The sequence below is a fragment of the Ceratotherium simum genome, chromosome 21 (genome assembly GCF_057802395.1).
Source record: "Ceratotherium simum simum isolate JZ-2026a chromosome 21, ASM5780239v1, whole genome shotgun sequence".
In the NCBI taxonomy this organism is placed as follows: Eukaryota; Metazoa; Chordata; class Mammalia; order Perissodactyla; family Rhinocerotidae; genus Ceratotherium; species Ceratotherium simum.
The window spans coordinates 25,896,489-25,912,836 of NC_141920.1; the positions used below are offsets into that span (position 1 = coordinate 25,896,489).

General features: G+C 46.5%; 1 protein-coding gene across 1 annotated transcript in view; it reads right to left on the reverse strand.

Annotated features, from left to right (window-relative positions):
• CHMP4B (charged multivesicular body protein 4B) overlaps nucleotides 1–15,769 on the reverse strand; it is a 41,813-nt gene extending 26,044 nt beyond the window's left edge. The window contains exon 1 of the mRNA XM_004442458.3: nucleotides 15,499–15,769. Coding sequence (XP_004442515.1) covers nucleotides 15,499–15,688 — 190 coding nt within the window. The 5' untranslated portion in view covers nucleotides 15,689–15,769. The remainder of the gene's footprint in view (nucleotides 1–15,498) is intronic.
• Between the last annotated feature and the right edge of the window lie 579 nt (nucleotides 15,770–16,348).

Below are 16,348 nucleotides of genomic sequence, written 5' to 3' on the forward strand. Positions count from 1 at the left end.
ATAAGCTCTAAAGTTGTGCGATTTTCCAGAGCTGCTTAGCAGACAGGAATGTACTGTGAAAGTTAATAAAAAGGAAAGAACCATTTTAATGGGCACTAGTAAGGACTTGAGGTTTTAAAGGCCTTACTTAGAACCAGGTGGGTAAATGTCTTCCACATTCCTAAGAGGCTTAGCTGCTCAAGGTGGCGTGAGGATTTACACTAAGCACACAAGGCCTTTGCAGAGAAGACCACTGCTCTCCCCAACATCCCAGCATCATCTTCAATCGCCATCCTAAAGAGCAGATTTAATTTAAATGACTCAAGTCGGGCTAGCCCTTAGCAGCTGGTTCCTTTCTCCACCCCCCTCACACAGGAGACAAACGGCCTACGTCCTGTGGCCCCAAAGGTGGGTTGGTGAGCAAGTCAAGTCCTGCCACAAGGAAGCACCCTCAGTATACTTAACTGGTCACTGCTGGGTTTTTGTCCAGCAGGGCTTGAGCCTGCTCAGCCTCAGCAGAAATCCGTGGCTTCGATTTGCCAAAAGGCTGGCAGTCAAGTCAGAGGCAGGCTACTGAGCCAAACGAGGCTCAGACGCCAGAAGAGATGCCCTCCAGCATCTGTGCTGCTCGCTTAGATGGAGTTCAGAGAAGCAGCTAAAAACCACTATTCTGCTCTGGCCTCTGAACCGGGGAATCAATATGGAAAAACATCAAGCATCTTCTACAAAACAGTATGTGGCTGCCCTCGACTTTTACAATGAGTAGGGACGTATCCAAGCTGTTAACAGACAAAATGAATGCTGAGCTGCTCCATCTTTTCACGCAATAAAACTGCTTGGAGCAACAGCTGGTTCTCTGGAGGGTTACCGTACTATAGCACTTGCTGACTCAGAGAACGTTAGAGCAGGAAGGAAATCTTAGCATTCATTTAATCCATCATTCTCATTTTATTGTTGAGAAAAAAAAGCCCAGAGTTGGGAAGGCACCTGCTCAAAGACACCAGTTGACAGAGTCAGAACTAGAACTGGGATGAACAGTGTCCCTGAGTCCTAGGGCTCTGCCTGACCATCCTGGGTGATGGAGGAAGCACCAGGGGCACAGGAAAGCTAACAGGAGGCTGGGAGCTCAGGAAAGAGGCGGCGTGGAAAGAGTTCGTTTTCAGATTCTTGTGACTAGGATAGCAGATAGAGTCTAAGCTGCACTTAAATGTATGGCCTAAGAAACAGAGGGCCTTGTCATCAGCCAAGGGAAGTAATTAGCTCTCTCTTTCGGATCAAAGATAAACATGAATGGAAAATTAAATAATCTCAAAGATCACAACTCATTGAGTGAGTCAGCCAAGCAGCTGGGCATGAAATGCACACTATGTAGGCAGCCAAGGACCTGATTAATACATGAAGCTGGGCCACGCGGGTTTAAGTAGGCAAGATCTGCCTGCTTACCTTCGGCACGTAACCTGAGATACTCTCGAGTGGAAAAAAGTTGCTATTCTGCCTCTACTCAGCTGCCCAGAATGTGCTGGGCTTCGGATAAAGCAGAAGGAAAAGCAGGAAGAAGTAATGAAAGAAAAGGTAGTGAGCTATGGGTCTTCCCTCGTAAGGGAACAGCCCCTCTACCCATGTCATTCTTTTTTTTTTTTTTTTTTAAAGATTTTATTTATTTTATTTTTTCCCCCCAAAGCCCCAGTAGATAGTTGTATGTCATAGCTGCACATCCTTCTAGTTGCTGTATGTGGGACTCGGCCTCAGGATGGACGGAGAAGTGGTGCCTCGATGCGCACCCGGGATCCAAACCCGGGCCACCAGCATTGCAGCGCGCGCACTTAACCACCAAGCCACAGGGCCGGCCCTACCCATGTCATTCTCCCAGGCAATAATGAGTAGAAAGCCTTACTAACAGGAAACTTCGCCAGGGCGCTACAGGAAGATGGCTGCTGGTCCCCAGCAAATCGCTCTTTAGAGACAGAAAGTGTCCATTCGGTATGTGCCTCACTAAATTCAACCTAACACAGATTCCTCAGCTTGGCATCCGGGGCCTCCTCAGGGAGGCCACAGCCTACCTTTCCATTCTCACTCTGCCTGAGCCACCACTACCCCTCCCTCACACCCCATAATCCTCCCACCCCACCCACATACACACACAGCATACGCTAACCACAATCCCCCTGTATGGAATGGCCCTACCCTTCCTCTGTGCCAAACCCTGCTCATCTGTGTCCATCATCTATGTCCCATATAGTCTTTCACAGTGGGCACGCAAAACGTTGGCTGAATTGGGTGGAACTTCATCTAACTTAATCTTCCTTTTCCCATCAGCACCTGACAGAAACAATTAGCCCCATCCTGGGATGCCAACAGAGTCCCAGCTCCTAAAGCTGGGAGTAGCTGGCCTCTTTTAGGGACCATTTGTGTGGCCTGGCCTCTCTGCCTCTTACCTCTGAAATAAGAGTAATAGTTCTTGTCAGAGAAGCTGAGTGCTTCGAGAGGCTCCGGAAACACAGATTCTCAAGTTCAAGGCCGTTATTTTAACCTCCCCTTAGACCCATGCACCATTTACCAACTAATGCTAGGAAGTTAAAGCTTGTTTCCAGTCAAATGCCTTTTCTTTTATCACAAATGCCCTAGTGTATAGCTGCTGAGAGAGCTGCACTGAGGACTCTGGGTAGCCTGCTGGCTTTTTATTTCCATAGAGTGTAGAGATTTCCATCTCAAGTATAGAGATAGTTCATGGTTTCCAGAAAAGCCCAGAGTTTCAGGCCTGCTGTTCTCTCAAATCGCACGGTATAATGCATCAATTGGTTCCCAACCTATGGTCTGTGAGCCCACTGGGTTCACAGTTCATTCCACTGCTCTGTGAATGTGCCACCCAGCACTGCCTGTGCACTAAATGATGACTACATCACACAAGAATAAAAACAGCTACCACCTGACCACCTACTACCATTCAGCTCAGACACAGTCCTAGGAGAGAGACACAGAACAGTGGGTATTCAATAAATACTGGTTGATGGGAATTATTTATCTTCTCAATTAATGGGTACTAAAAGTACAACTATTATCATGTGGCCATCCCTGACTGTTTTGGGGAATTAGAAAAGGGCCCTCCAACCTGAAAAGACCGAAAATCAAAGAGTCCTGGGTGGGAGGGATTCAGGTGTGGGTCCCAGTCCTAGTCAGACTCCCAGAAAGCAGAGCCAGGAGGCCCTGAGCTGTCTCTAGGCCTTGGTTTCCTCAACAGAACAAGGAAAGGGTAGAATTAAAAGTTCTCCAAGGGGGTCCTCCCAGCTCTGCTCTTTAAGACTCCACACTTACGCCAGCCTCCGAAGCTCTAGAGCTGTACCTGCATGTCTTGACCAGCGGTTCTCAACCCTAGGAGCTTCCGTCCTCTAGGGGACATTTAGCAGTGTCACAACTGGAGAGGAGGGGGTGCTATGGACACCTAGTGAAGAGAGGCCAAGCATGCTGCTAAATATCCTGCAATGCACAGGACAGCCCCCTCTAACAAAGAATTATCCAGTCCAAAATGTCAATAGTGCCAAGGTTGAGAAACACTGCTCTAGAGGCCGCTGAGAAAACAAGCTTATTATGGTAAAAGAAATGGAAACCAGGTTGGGAAATGCACAATGCTGATGTTGTAGCAGACTCCGAATGAATGAATACAGTGAATAAAGGCCCTCAAACCATTCCAGACATGTAAGAACAGTCTTATCTTCCTCTTCTCTCTGGCACTAGTCCCATCTGGGTATAAGACGATCTAGTCACTCTAAAGACCCCCAATCTTGTCCTCCTCAACCTGACCCACACGCATTACTGACACATAGCCTTGTTGAAGCGGGCAAGGGAATTTGAGATTGAGCATTAATAAGAGGGAGCCAAGACGGTGCACAGTGTGGCACGAAAACACTGGACCTGGAGCCTAATGCAGGGTTCTAGCCTTGACTCAGTCCCTAGGGAAACCACTTAACTGCTTTGGGCCTAAGTTTCCTCCTCTGCAAAATGGGGTTAAAATCACACTCTGCCCTACCTACCTCATAAAGTTTCTCTGAGTTTCAAAATAAGATCATGTATGTGAATGTGCTGCGGAAGCCATAAAACCCTGTACAAATGTGAAGTATTCCCCTGAAGAATAACAGGTGCTTGGGGCCGGCCCGGTGGCGCAAGCGGTTAAGTGCGCGCACTCTGCTGCGGCGGCCCGGGGTTTGCCGGTTTGGATCCCGGGTGTGCACTAATGCACCACTTGTCAAGCCATGCTGTGGTGGCATCCCATATAAAGTGGAGGAAGACGGGCATGGATGTTAGCCCAGGGCCAGTCTTCCTCAGCAGAAAAAAGAGGATTGGCTGATGTTAGCTCAGGGCCGATCTTCCTCAAAAAAAAAAAAAAAAAGAATAACAGGTGCTCACATTGTGGAGGAAATATAAAAACTGATTTCCAGTGACAGGATTTTGCCCATTGATAAGTTATAAGCACTCAAGGCTTTGGAATCCCAGCCCTATGGGAACATGAAAGACACCAGAACCTACTGTGATGAGCCCACCTCAGTATCCCCAAGGCTCCTGGGTCAGTCCAGTGACTCATGTAATTTGAACCTCGGCTTTCTCATCTCTAAAATGGAGGGTTGGGTTGGGGGGGATGGGGTGTAGCACCACTTAATGCATAGGGTTGTTGAAAAGATCAAATGTGATCAAGTTTGTATAAAGTGCATGACATTTCCCAAAGATGGGGGGAATGTTTTCATTTTCTGAAGATTTTCCTCCTGAAAAGAAATTTTTTTACTTTGAAATGTAATTTTTTTAGAATGACGAAAATAACTTAAGAAAAGGTGTCCCTATACTGCTATCTGTCCTGTACACCTCCAAAATTACCTCAAATCTAAGCATGAGAAAGGCTGTCTACAGCCGCCACTCCTGCAGCCCTGTCCGCTAAGGGCAACAAGCCGAATGCCAGGCTGATACTAGTTCCCTCCTTGGACAGGCCACAGAAGGTTATCAGAGTCCATTATAACTCAACACTCAAGTCTTCTAACCCCAGACTTGCCAAGCAATCTGCAACCACTTACTGCCCTGGTGCAAGATTCTAAAAGGAAAAAATACTTTGGAGAGGTGAAAGCTACTGATCCAGCTGATGGAGAAGTAAGAAACCAGCAATCCTTTGAGTTTTAAATGTCACCCTAGTGAGCCAACATTTCCAAGTCTACCGAACTCTAGGGACAGCAAGCTGATCAAACTCCTCACCCTAATGGGGAGTCTTTCAGGCCGCCCTGTCTGAGCAGCATCTCCTCTTCAAACCTCTGCAGAGAACAGCACCCAGGCTACACACATGTACAAGTCTTATTTTTGCTTTTACAGCTATCAGGTCTTACAAAAATTACAAACAAGGAACTTACAGCTTCTGCTTATGCAGATAGTAAAGAATCCACACCTCAGGTTTATTAGTTCCTACTTCCTTCTGTAGGAAGTAAGACAATTGTAGAGCAAATTTGTAACAATTATCAGAATAAGCTATACTTTAAATTCAGTATTGTAAAGCTAATTATTTTATGATTAAACTAAGTTAAATATTTATCCATTCTTATGTCCTCCCCAAAGCGGCTTCTGATTCAAATAACGTGTTTAAAAGTACTGCATATATTTCCACATTCCTGGTTTTTCTTTCTCAAAAACTTTTCCTGTTAATTCAAAGTTTCAAGCACTCATATCTTTTGAGCTCCTTTCTGCTCTAACATTCTATTACTCTCCAAACTCACTATTTAATAAAACACAGATTCAAGCAACACACACACACACACACACACACACACACACACACGGCTGTTTCAGATCCCTCCACTGCATATCCTATACTCCGAATTCTGAATATGCAGCTAGAACAAATCACACTGTACCTTGATTATACCTGTTTACTTGTCTGTCACTCTAACTAGATTGTGAGCATCTGGGAGGCAATGACTTGTCTTCACCTGCATTTACCCAGTAAACTAGGACAGTATCTGGCACACAGCTCAAGTTAATATATACCTATCAAATGGATTTGTGAATAAAGCAAACTTTCTAACTACCTTCTTTTAAAATGGACCACCTGAAATGAAATGCAAAGGTCTATCTAGGCAGCACTAAGACCAAAAAGGTTTGGGATCTCAACATCCGAGTCCCTAAACAGTACACAATGTCCAAAACCATTTCAAAACCCCGAGTTTCGTTTTCTCAAATGCACTACTCTTTACTCAACACAGCTAGAGGCAAGCAAAAGTTCTGCAACTTCCAGTTGTAACTCTAGATCTGAGGTGGTGTCATATACCAAACAGGAGTGTTTACACCCAACCCCCACTCCAGTCCGTAGCTGCCTACTCCTTATAACGCAAAAGATCACATTGCCATTCCCAACCCTCAACTGGGGCAACTGTTCCCTTCTTCAAATCTCCACTGAGCTCCATTTAGGGTGCTCCTGTGGGGGGCTCTTACAGCCAATTTTGGTCTTTAATTACTCCTGTCCTGGGTTTAGCTCCCCACCCAGAGTATGGGCCTCCTGAGAGCAGGATCATAAGGCAGGGCCTGACACCTGGGCAGGAAAAACACTGACTGGATGAAGGTCTCACTCCTGCTTGGGACTCACAGAGCCTCGCCGCTCAGAGAAAACTCAACTGCCCTGACTGTTCAATGGGGAAAACTTTCCTCAGCAGGCTGTGCCTCGCCCCAGGCCGAGCACCCTGGGCAACCTGGTGCTTGATGCCTGCTTGTTGTTGTTTTTTTTTTTTGAGGGTGAAAAGGAGAAGATAATGCTCTTTGCTGAGTTTTAACCAGATTAGGAATCCCCTGTTCAAAAATTCACAATCACCCCAAAATCCAGAAAAATCTCATCTTACAGAACTGAACAGGGCAAGTATTTCCTGCTTTATCATCCCACCTAACTCACTCTCTTCTAGCTTAGAAGCTCCTTGCATTTTCTTTTCTTTTTTTTTTCTTTTTTTGTGAGGAAGATTGGCCCTGAGCTAACATCTGCCAATCCTCCTCTTTTTGCTGAGGAACATCCATGCCCATCTTCCTCCAATTTATATGGGACGCCGCCACAGCATCGCCTGACAAGCGGTGCGTCCGTGCCGGCCCGGGGTTCCGAACCGGGGCCACCAGCAGCTGAGCGCGTGCACTTAACCGCTACGCCACGGGGCCGGGGCCTTGCATTTTCTAGTTTTACTTTATCCATAAGCTCCTGAAAGAAACACTTTACTTAGAATGGCTGTAAGACTCCAGTGAGAAAAGGTATGGACTATTTAGTCGTGATAACTTTTTTCTCTTAGAGACACAGATCTGTCCAACTGCAGGATCCACTGGGCCAGGCTGTGTCTTTCTCACTGCCTGGAAATCCATAAGGCATCTTAGATGGCTCCTAATACAGAACAGGCACTCAGAGAACATCTGTTCCTCCTGATGCAGAAAACTGGTAGATCAGAACAGTACCAATGCCATATAAACATAATAAGAAACAGCTGCAAAGCCACTGAACCAAGAAATCAGAACTCACTGAAAAATCATTTCTGGTGGAAAAAGATATAACTAAAAAAAAAAATCATTTCCTAGCCCCCCAAGGTGGGGTTAATTCCTCTTCACCTGGGGTCCTTATGACACTCTAAACAAGCCTCACTTGGTAGAAATTCTTTCTTCACCATATGGTCCCCTCACCAGGGACTGGTGCTCCCTGAGGATGGGAACTTCCTCTCACTTATCACCAGGGTTGCAAGTGCCTCACAACCAGTGGGCCCTCATGACTGAAAGCTTGACTGAACGCTTGTCAGTTCTCCAGATGACTGGCTTCTTTCATGAAGAAGGCTATTACCTCATCAGCAGGACATGTGCTTCAAATTCTTTTTCAAGGGAGGGAAGGCAGACTCCTACTGAACCATCCACGTTGTGTGGCCTCATCGGATTCAGAGGTAACTGAAGGTATTTGGGAACAGGGTGAGCTGAGTAAGGGTTCAACCTTTGAGCAGCAAAAGGAGTGAGCAAACTGACCAGGGCGACAGCAACCCTGAGTGTCCAGGAATGAATATTGGCATGGACATATGAAAAACGCCCAATCTTCACATTTAATCCCCACAGTAACTATAGAGAGGTGTCTCTCAAACTTTAATGTGCACACAGACCACGTGGGGATCTCATAAAAGTGCAGGTTCTGCTTCAGTAGGTCTGGGTGGGGCCCGATTTCCCTAGTCCATACACTGAATAGCAAAGTTGTACAGTAAATATTGTACTCTGCTTTTGCAGCTGAAGAAGCTGATGCTCAGAAATATGAGACTTGCCCCAGATCACAAAACTAGCAAGTGGCAGAGGTAAAAGTTGAACACAGGTCTTCTGATCCCAAACCCAGCACCTTTTCCATTATATCGTACCACTAACCTTTTGAACTAAACAGCCATAGAAATGGATAGCTTTCCTGCAACCCTCAAATAAGCCTTCCAGCCAGCTTTGCCCTGTAAGGAAGAAGGAGGAGGTAGAGCGAGAAATATCAGCTACAGGAGAATCAAGCCAGCCAGATGCTCTTGTTAAGAACTGAAATCATCCAGTCCTTCAGCTAAGACTCTTTAAGAAGGGCCAAACAAACTTTAGGGGTTCCTAGATGCTTGTTCCTTTACTAATGAAAGGCCTCAGGAAAGTATAATTGCTTTGCAAAAACAAAACTGTCTCAGTGATAAGGGAATTACAGGGCCATACAGCACAGAGAACCAACTTCATTCCTAGACAAATGGCTAGTCCTCCGTGTTCTGGGCTGTGCTGCTCAGACCCTGGCTGGAACATTCAGAGGATTCAGCTTTGCCCACTCCACACCTTAAGAACAACACTAATGAACAGGAGCACATGCAGAGGAGGGTAACAAGGAAAGGACAGAAAAGCAGGCAACAAACAGTCAATGGAACAGAGAAGATCTGTCCTAGAGAAGTGCAGGCTTGAGACACAAGTACTATCTTCTTTGATCTGTCGTGGCTAAGGGGGATTAGACCCGTTCTATGTGGCCCCAAGAGGCAGAACTAGCAACCTGTTTTCCCAACGGCAGAAATGCATGCAGTTCACAACTGTGTAGTGTCAGAGCTGGGATTTGCCCCCATGACTTCTAACGCCAGATCCCACGTTCTTTCCACCAGCCCAAGGTGCTTCCCTATGGAGCTACCACCCCAACCTGTACTGGAGGTAGTACTACGGGAAGACAGATCTCAGTTCCAAGTAAGAAGAGTGCTTTTATAGTCACAGCTGCCCAGAGACAGACGGTGCTGTAGTGTGGGAGGATAGAGCACCTAATACAAATCCTGTCAGCAGAGAGGTTCAAGCAGTGGTTAATCGCTTGGCAGGAGTACTGCAAAGGGAATTTGGGGACTGGATGGGTAGTTGGGTGAGAGGAACCGGCCAACCCTCAGAGATGCATTAATCTTCCTGCTGCATTTTCCTCTAACACGTCATTTGTACACTTACCACCGTTTGCCTTTTATTAGTTACTTGTCTACGGATGTGACCTCCTCACTGAACTGTGAGCCCTTGTAGGGGGAAGGCAGTGTCATCCGTCTTTATATCCCCAATTGTGCCTAAGACTATACCTGGGAAACCAGGCACTCTGCTAGGTATTTTACATATATCAATGTATTCTATATCCTCACAAGAACCATAAGCAGTAAGTATTATTATTGCCTTTCTATAGACGAGGAAATTGAGACTCAGACAGGATAAGTAACTGCCAAGGTACTGCTGGTGTGTGGTGAGGCTGGCACTCAAACTGAGAAATCTTTTGCCTACAGCATCACGCTGCCTTCGTCCTAGAAGGAACTCAATAAACGTCTGCTGGCTTGAGCCAAACACCTTAAAAACAGGCCAGTACTATATCTAGCTAGGTCCATTGTTGTTTCCTGTTGCTATGCTTGAATTTTCCTTCTAAATATAACCATCCATCCTCAAAATGACCAATCTGTAGTTGTTGGGTTTTTTTGAATATTCTCTCTCTCACTTTTTTAAAGACAGTGGCACGGCACAAAACAATTCTGGGCAAGAACACAAAGTTTTCATAAACCTTTCCTACCCAAAGCAATTCCTCAAGGCCCCAAGAGCTCCGCCCCCTCATCCAGTCAACCCTAGCTCCATCTCAAGCCTCTGGACCACTGTAAACAAATCAGCTCCTGGCTTTCTGCCTCAGAGATGTGCGGCTCGCACACATCTTCATGGGCCGTTCTCCAGGACCTTGCCCTCTACATTCAAACCCAACTCAGGACAACTCAAAATTTCCCTGAGCAAAACAGCCTGGCTCAAAGGTCCTCACATTTAGCTAAACTTTCAAACAAAATCTATCTTGAATTTCAAATCACATTATAAACCTACTGGCAGGCACTTAAAAATATTTAATCTCCCTGCCAAATGGGGCAAAAAAAGATTTTGTCATTTGAATCAAAGGCGCTAGCATGTTTGGACAGCCAACACATAAGGCCTCTCTGACACTCCATCTGCCTTAAGAAGTAAACCAAACCCAATCTGGCCAACTATTTCTTCAGGCAAGAAACTCAAGCATCACCAAAGGAAATTCCCACTGCTCAGTTCCCTGGGTGGGTTTCGAGTTTTCCATCCCAGGGCCTCTGGGAGAGGAGATTCTGCTGGCACATGCACCATTAAGATGCTGTGCTTTTCAACCTGATACCTTGATTCTAGAGAACCAAAAGACCACGTTCACTATAAATTTAACTTATTAAGATGTCTTCCCACATGCTAATGTTTTAGAGCAACTTTATTAAACATCAGAGCGCCACCCCGGCTCCAGCAATAAGCAGGACTTAATGAAGATATATTTCCTGTGAGCGCCTGGCCTCTCTGCATCCATCACACATTTTCAGCTGAACCTAAATTAACCTGCAAATGAACTGATTTGCATCCATAAATCCAAAAGAAAAGATACCCAGTCTCCATTTCGCAATCTCATACAATTCTCTTATTAAACTAAAATATGATCCTTTCTACAAACTGTTTTCGTCTTCATTAAAACAGGAAAAAGGAGAAATCTGAACCACCTGAGGTAGATATTTCATAACTAGTTAACAATGCCTTAAGAAGAACAGAATCTTTGATACCTGATCATCTTTTTTAGGGAGAAAACCAACAAGGCACTGTGTAGAAAGGTACCAAAAAAGACCTAAGTTTGGGTGATTTTCGTCATTTCACCCAGAATGTAATCCTGGTTTCCATCCAGTTCTCAGTGGAAGAACTTTTCCATTTTTGACAATCAAACTAAAGAAGTCTGATCAACAATAACTTTATCAGAAAAGGAAAGAAAAGTATACTTACCCAATACCCATAACGTGCCACACTCTTTCATATATTATCTTAGCTAATCCTCACCATGTCATGTGAGATGAATATTATTTCCACTTTATAGAAAAGGAAAGTCACTATATTTAAGTCCCTTGGCAGGGACAGTGTCTGGTTTCTCTATATTCCTAGCACCGAGCTCCTAGCACTGAGTATGGGACATAGGACACAATTTAAGAGCCTGCTACACGCTTAAGAATGAAGCCATGACTAAAGGAAAGGAAAAAGAATTTGAAAAAATATGCAATCCAAACTTTGCTCTAGACCCCTAACTGAAACCACTGCCTGGAACACACCTGCACACTGCAAACAATCTACTTGAGCTTCAGAGGTTTGTTTCAAAGGACAATTTACCATCTTTCCAATGTGTACACCACAAAGACAGCATCTACATTGGGCTATACGCTCCACAGGGCAGGGCCTGGTCCTGTCTCACTTCTTTTTCTCCCACTCAGCACCACACCTTGTACAGGTGGTGTTTAATGAGCTGAGTGCTGACGAAGGTCATGATGACGCACCTTCAGCCATCATGAGAGTAAACAGGACACAAGATGCCCACAGCCACCAGAACTGGTCTCTGAGTCGAGTTATATCCTCTCTCCAGGCTCATTTTCATCTGTGTACAATGGGAATAACAGAACATACTCACAAGATTGTTTTCATTCATTTAACAAATACTTACTGGGCATTAAGCACATGCCAAGCACTACGCCAGGTGCTGGGGACACAGTGATGAACATGACTGACTATCACATCCTGCCTCGTGGAGCTCACAGTCTTAGTGGATGCTGTGAGACTCATATGAAAAAAGGAGTTGTCCTAACTTAAAAGGACTATATAATTATGAAGTATTTCTCCTCCTCTGTGTTTCCCAACTTGGTTAATGACATCATCATCCACCCAGTTGTCCAAGCCGTAAACTGGGAATCATCCTCAACTCCTCCCTCTCCTTCATTCTGCCCACAATTCCAATAAGTCAAGTCACCAAGCCTCTTTCGATTCTCCTTCAGAAAAGTCTCTGACATATTACTTCTCATCTAGTTTTCCATGCTTCTACTCTAGGCCCTTTGTTCCCACCTGAATAATTACAAGTCTCTTTATAATAATGATAATGGCAAGCATTTATTGATCACTTACCATATGGCAGGCACTGTGGTAAGAGCTTTGCATGCATAACATAATTTAATCCAATAAGGTAGATACTAGTGCTGCTATTTATAGACCAGGAATCTGAGGTGCAGAGTAACTTGCCCAAGGCACACAGCTAGTAAGTGACAAAGCTACGGCTCAAATCCACGTCTATGAGATTCTATCCTTATCCCTTACTGGATTCCTGCCTCCAGTACCTTCCTGCTGGTCTACACGCCTTCATTTATGCTGCTGCTGCAGTGCTCTTTCAAAAATCCAAGCTGATCTGTCTCTTCTGCTTTAAGAGCCAATGGTTCCTCATCATCTCCAGGTCAAGGTCTAAAGGCTACAGGCCACTCCCCAGTGTTATCTATCTGCCGTCCAGGCCAAGAGACTGTCCAGCCCAACAGACTTCCACCAGGAGACACTCTCCCTCCTCCCCAAACTCCTTACAGACCCACGTCACATCTCCCTCCTCTGAGAAGCCCCCCTTGTCCTTTGCCCTCCAGACAGGAACCTCCTCCTCTGCAGCCTCAGCCCTATGTACACACTCATGTTTCAGCACTGACTGGTATGTTTCCTTTCCTCTCTTCCTCTCTCCCTCCCTCCCCCACAACACACACACACACACACACACATACTCAAAAAAAAAAAAAAACACTTCTAATCCTGAGTTCCTGGAGGGCAGGCACAGTGTATTTTCATGTCTCACTCTCCAGGTCCCAGCACAGTAGCGAGTCAATAAGTGACTAAATGAATGGTATGTGGTGGTGTTAACACCTCAAGACTGTTCCCCCAGAAGACACAAAAAGAAGGGCAGGTTATAGCAGTTCCTGTCCTCTCAAGCAAACCCAAGACAAACCGCTTTCAAGCAAAGTTATTACAACTAACTGAGACTGGTCCTCCACAGCCTGCTGGCAGCCTCTCGAAAGTCAATTCAATCACCTCTAAAACCAGAGAAACTAAACTAGCTCTTGACAGAAAGATCACAGGAGAACTGCCCTCTCGGATGAGAGGTGACGTAAACCGACACCCTCTTCCACCACCCTGCAATGGGCAAAGCATTCCAAAATGCAGACTGGTAAATACAAGGACTCTAATCACCATGAACAACAGAGGATCCTGACTGGGGACAGTCATCAGAGAAAAAAGCTAGAGACAGCAAAATCTAACCCTGCTCTCATCTCCAGAGCTACAACTGGAGTCCAGGCCACAAACGGAGGACTGCAAGTGCCTTCTCACTGGTCTCCCTGCTCCCACTCTCACCCCGCACTGGTCTGCTTTCCAAGGTGCAGCCCAATGGTGTTCTAATTTAAAACTATATAAATGATTAGGACATGCTCCTGCATAACACCCTCCAACAGCTTTCCATCCACTTGGAATAAAATCCAAACTCTTTACCAGGAAGTTCCAAGTCCACTCCCCACTCCCTTTACTTCACATGGCTCTCCCCTTCCATCACTACATTCCAGACACAGAGGTCTTCTGTCTCTTAAACAAGCCAACCTCCAGGATTTTTCCTATGCTGTTCTCCCTGCCTGGAAGGCTCCTCCCTTTGAGTTTTACAGAGCTGGTTCCTTCTCAAGGCTCAGTTCAAACTTGACCTTTTCAAAGAGGCCTTACCTGACCATTCTACCTAAAGTGGCACCCATTCCATCCCATCACTCCCTATCAGATCATCCTTTTTTTAGCACTTATCACCACTAGGCAGTATTTTCTTCATTTATTTTCCTATCTGTTTCTGTCTTCTCCCTCATTAGGATGGAGGCTATGTTTGTTTACCCTGTGAATACAGTGCATGCAATACGCACTCAGAAAGAATTTCCAGAGTACTTGTTGCCTATCAGCAGAGGAGTATCCTCAGGATGGGCTATTTTGTTCTTCTGTTAGAATGAAGAAAACATATTTAGCCTCTACAGTGTGCTGGGCACTGTAAATCCATGATCATCCTTTCAGAGGTAAATTAACTAGCTCAAGGTCACACAGCTAGTAACTAGCAGACTTCTGAGTTAAATACTTGTTTGTACAGCTCCTAAGTCCCTCTCACCTTTGCCCTCCTCTCAGAGGGAGCATTGTCACTCTATGGTTCACTCTTACACTGCCATAACGACAAGAAAAATCAAATATTTCTAAATTGCTTTACCATTAAACCATTTCACATTCACTTTACTTAACAATACAAAGCACTTGACCAGAAAGCCACACAACAACAGGAAGTTAAGGAAGCATGCCTCAAGGTTCAACATCCCTGCCCTGAACCCAGTAGTGGGATCTGGGGAGGAGTGGGGGCCAATGGAGGAATGGAATTCCTATTTCTGGAACAGAGGGATGGGGTAGAGGTGAGTCATGGGGTGGAGGCTTGCGCCACGTGAAACTCTGATAAAACCTGGCTATGAGGCAACAAGAAGTGAATCACAGAGCTAGATGGCACTCTAGCACCCATGGAGGCCAAACCCTGGCTGACGGATGGGAAATGAGGCCTCAAGAAGGAGAGTAACTTGCTCAAGTTCACTCAGCAAGCAACAGAGCCAGAATCAGGGGTCTCTTCTCCTCCAGTCCCCTTTTCTCTCCATCAAGGAGGCTTCTCAAGGAGAATTCTGAGTCAGGAGGATGGGGAGAGGCCAGGGGCAGTTCATGGACTCCACAGAGGGGTCGGGAGAGGGCAAGGGTGGGACCAGGAAGGACACAAGTGTTAGGATGCGGGACAGAAATGAGCCGAGAAAAAGTCGGCGGCAGCATCTGGGAAGGTGGCTGAGGGCAGGCCAGAGGGAGGAAAAAGGCGGAAGAGAAAAGAATAGAGCGAGGGAAAAGGAAAGTGCTGTGAAATCAGGGTCTGAAAGGGCCTGGCAGAGCGGGGAGAGCCTGAACGCAGAAGGCTGGGATGAGAGTCTGATGGTGGGGAGACACTGGAGGGAGTCAGACGGGGGGAGACCCGGAAAGGCACAGAAGGGAGTCTGACGGAGGAAGAGTTCCGGGATCCGAGCAGACGCTGGGGCGAGTCTGACGAAGGTGGATTCCGAGCCGGGGAGCTTCGGGCAGACTGGGGGGGCCGGGCCGACTCACCGCGCTTGTTTTTGGTGCCGTGCTTCTTGGCGGCCGTCAGCTCCTGCTCGATCTTCTTCTCCAAGAATTCCTGCTTCTTACTTAGCATCTCCTCCGTGTCCCGAAGCCGCTGGATGGCCTCCTGGGGGGTCGGGCCGCCCTTGCCGGCCTTACCCCCTCCTGCCCCGAACAGCTTCCCGAACACCGACATGGTTGGTGCTAGCCGCGCCGGCCTTCGCCGCCCGCTCCGGCTCGGCTCGGCTCGGCTCGGCTCGGCTTCGGCGCCCGCTCCCTACCCCGCCGCTCCCCTCCGCCGCAGGCCTCTCTACCACCTTCACCCCGCAGCTGGACCCGGCCGCGCCACCTCCCACAGGCCCTCACGCCCGGCCCGGCCGGCGTCAGGGCAACGCGCCGCTGACTACAACTCCCGGTAGGCAACGCGCCGACCGTGCCTCAAATCTAATGGAGACAGGCGCGCGGCACGCTGGGAGGCTGTAGTCTTCCGGCTTGAGGCTCTCGGCGGCGCGTCTTTTCGGTCTAGCTAGGGTCAAAGGGCGAGGTGGCATGCTGGGAAATGTAGTCTCCTTGGAACTCTCTCAGTAGGGGTAGAAGGACAGACAGAGAAATAACAGTATTTTTAAAAACAGTAATTAACATTATGCACATTCTGTGATCCAGGCATCGTGCAAAGTGCTTTACATGCATTATCACGTTTAATTCTCACAAACCTTTGACAGATTATACTGTCCCTATTTTGTAGATGAGTAACCAAGACTCAGAGAAATTAAGTGACTGACTAGCTTAACTTACTAGCCCTGTCTTTGCATATGCTGTTCCCTCTACCTGGAATGCCTTTCTACTCTTTATTCAC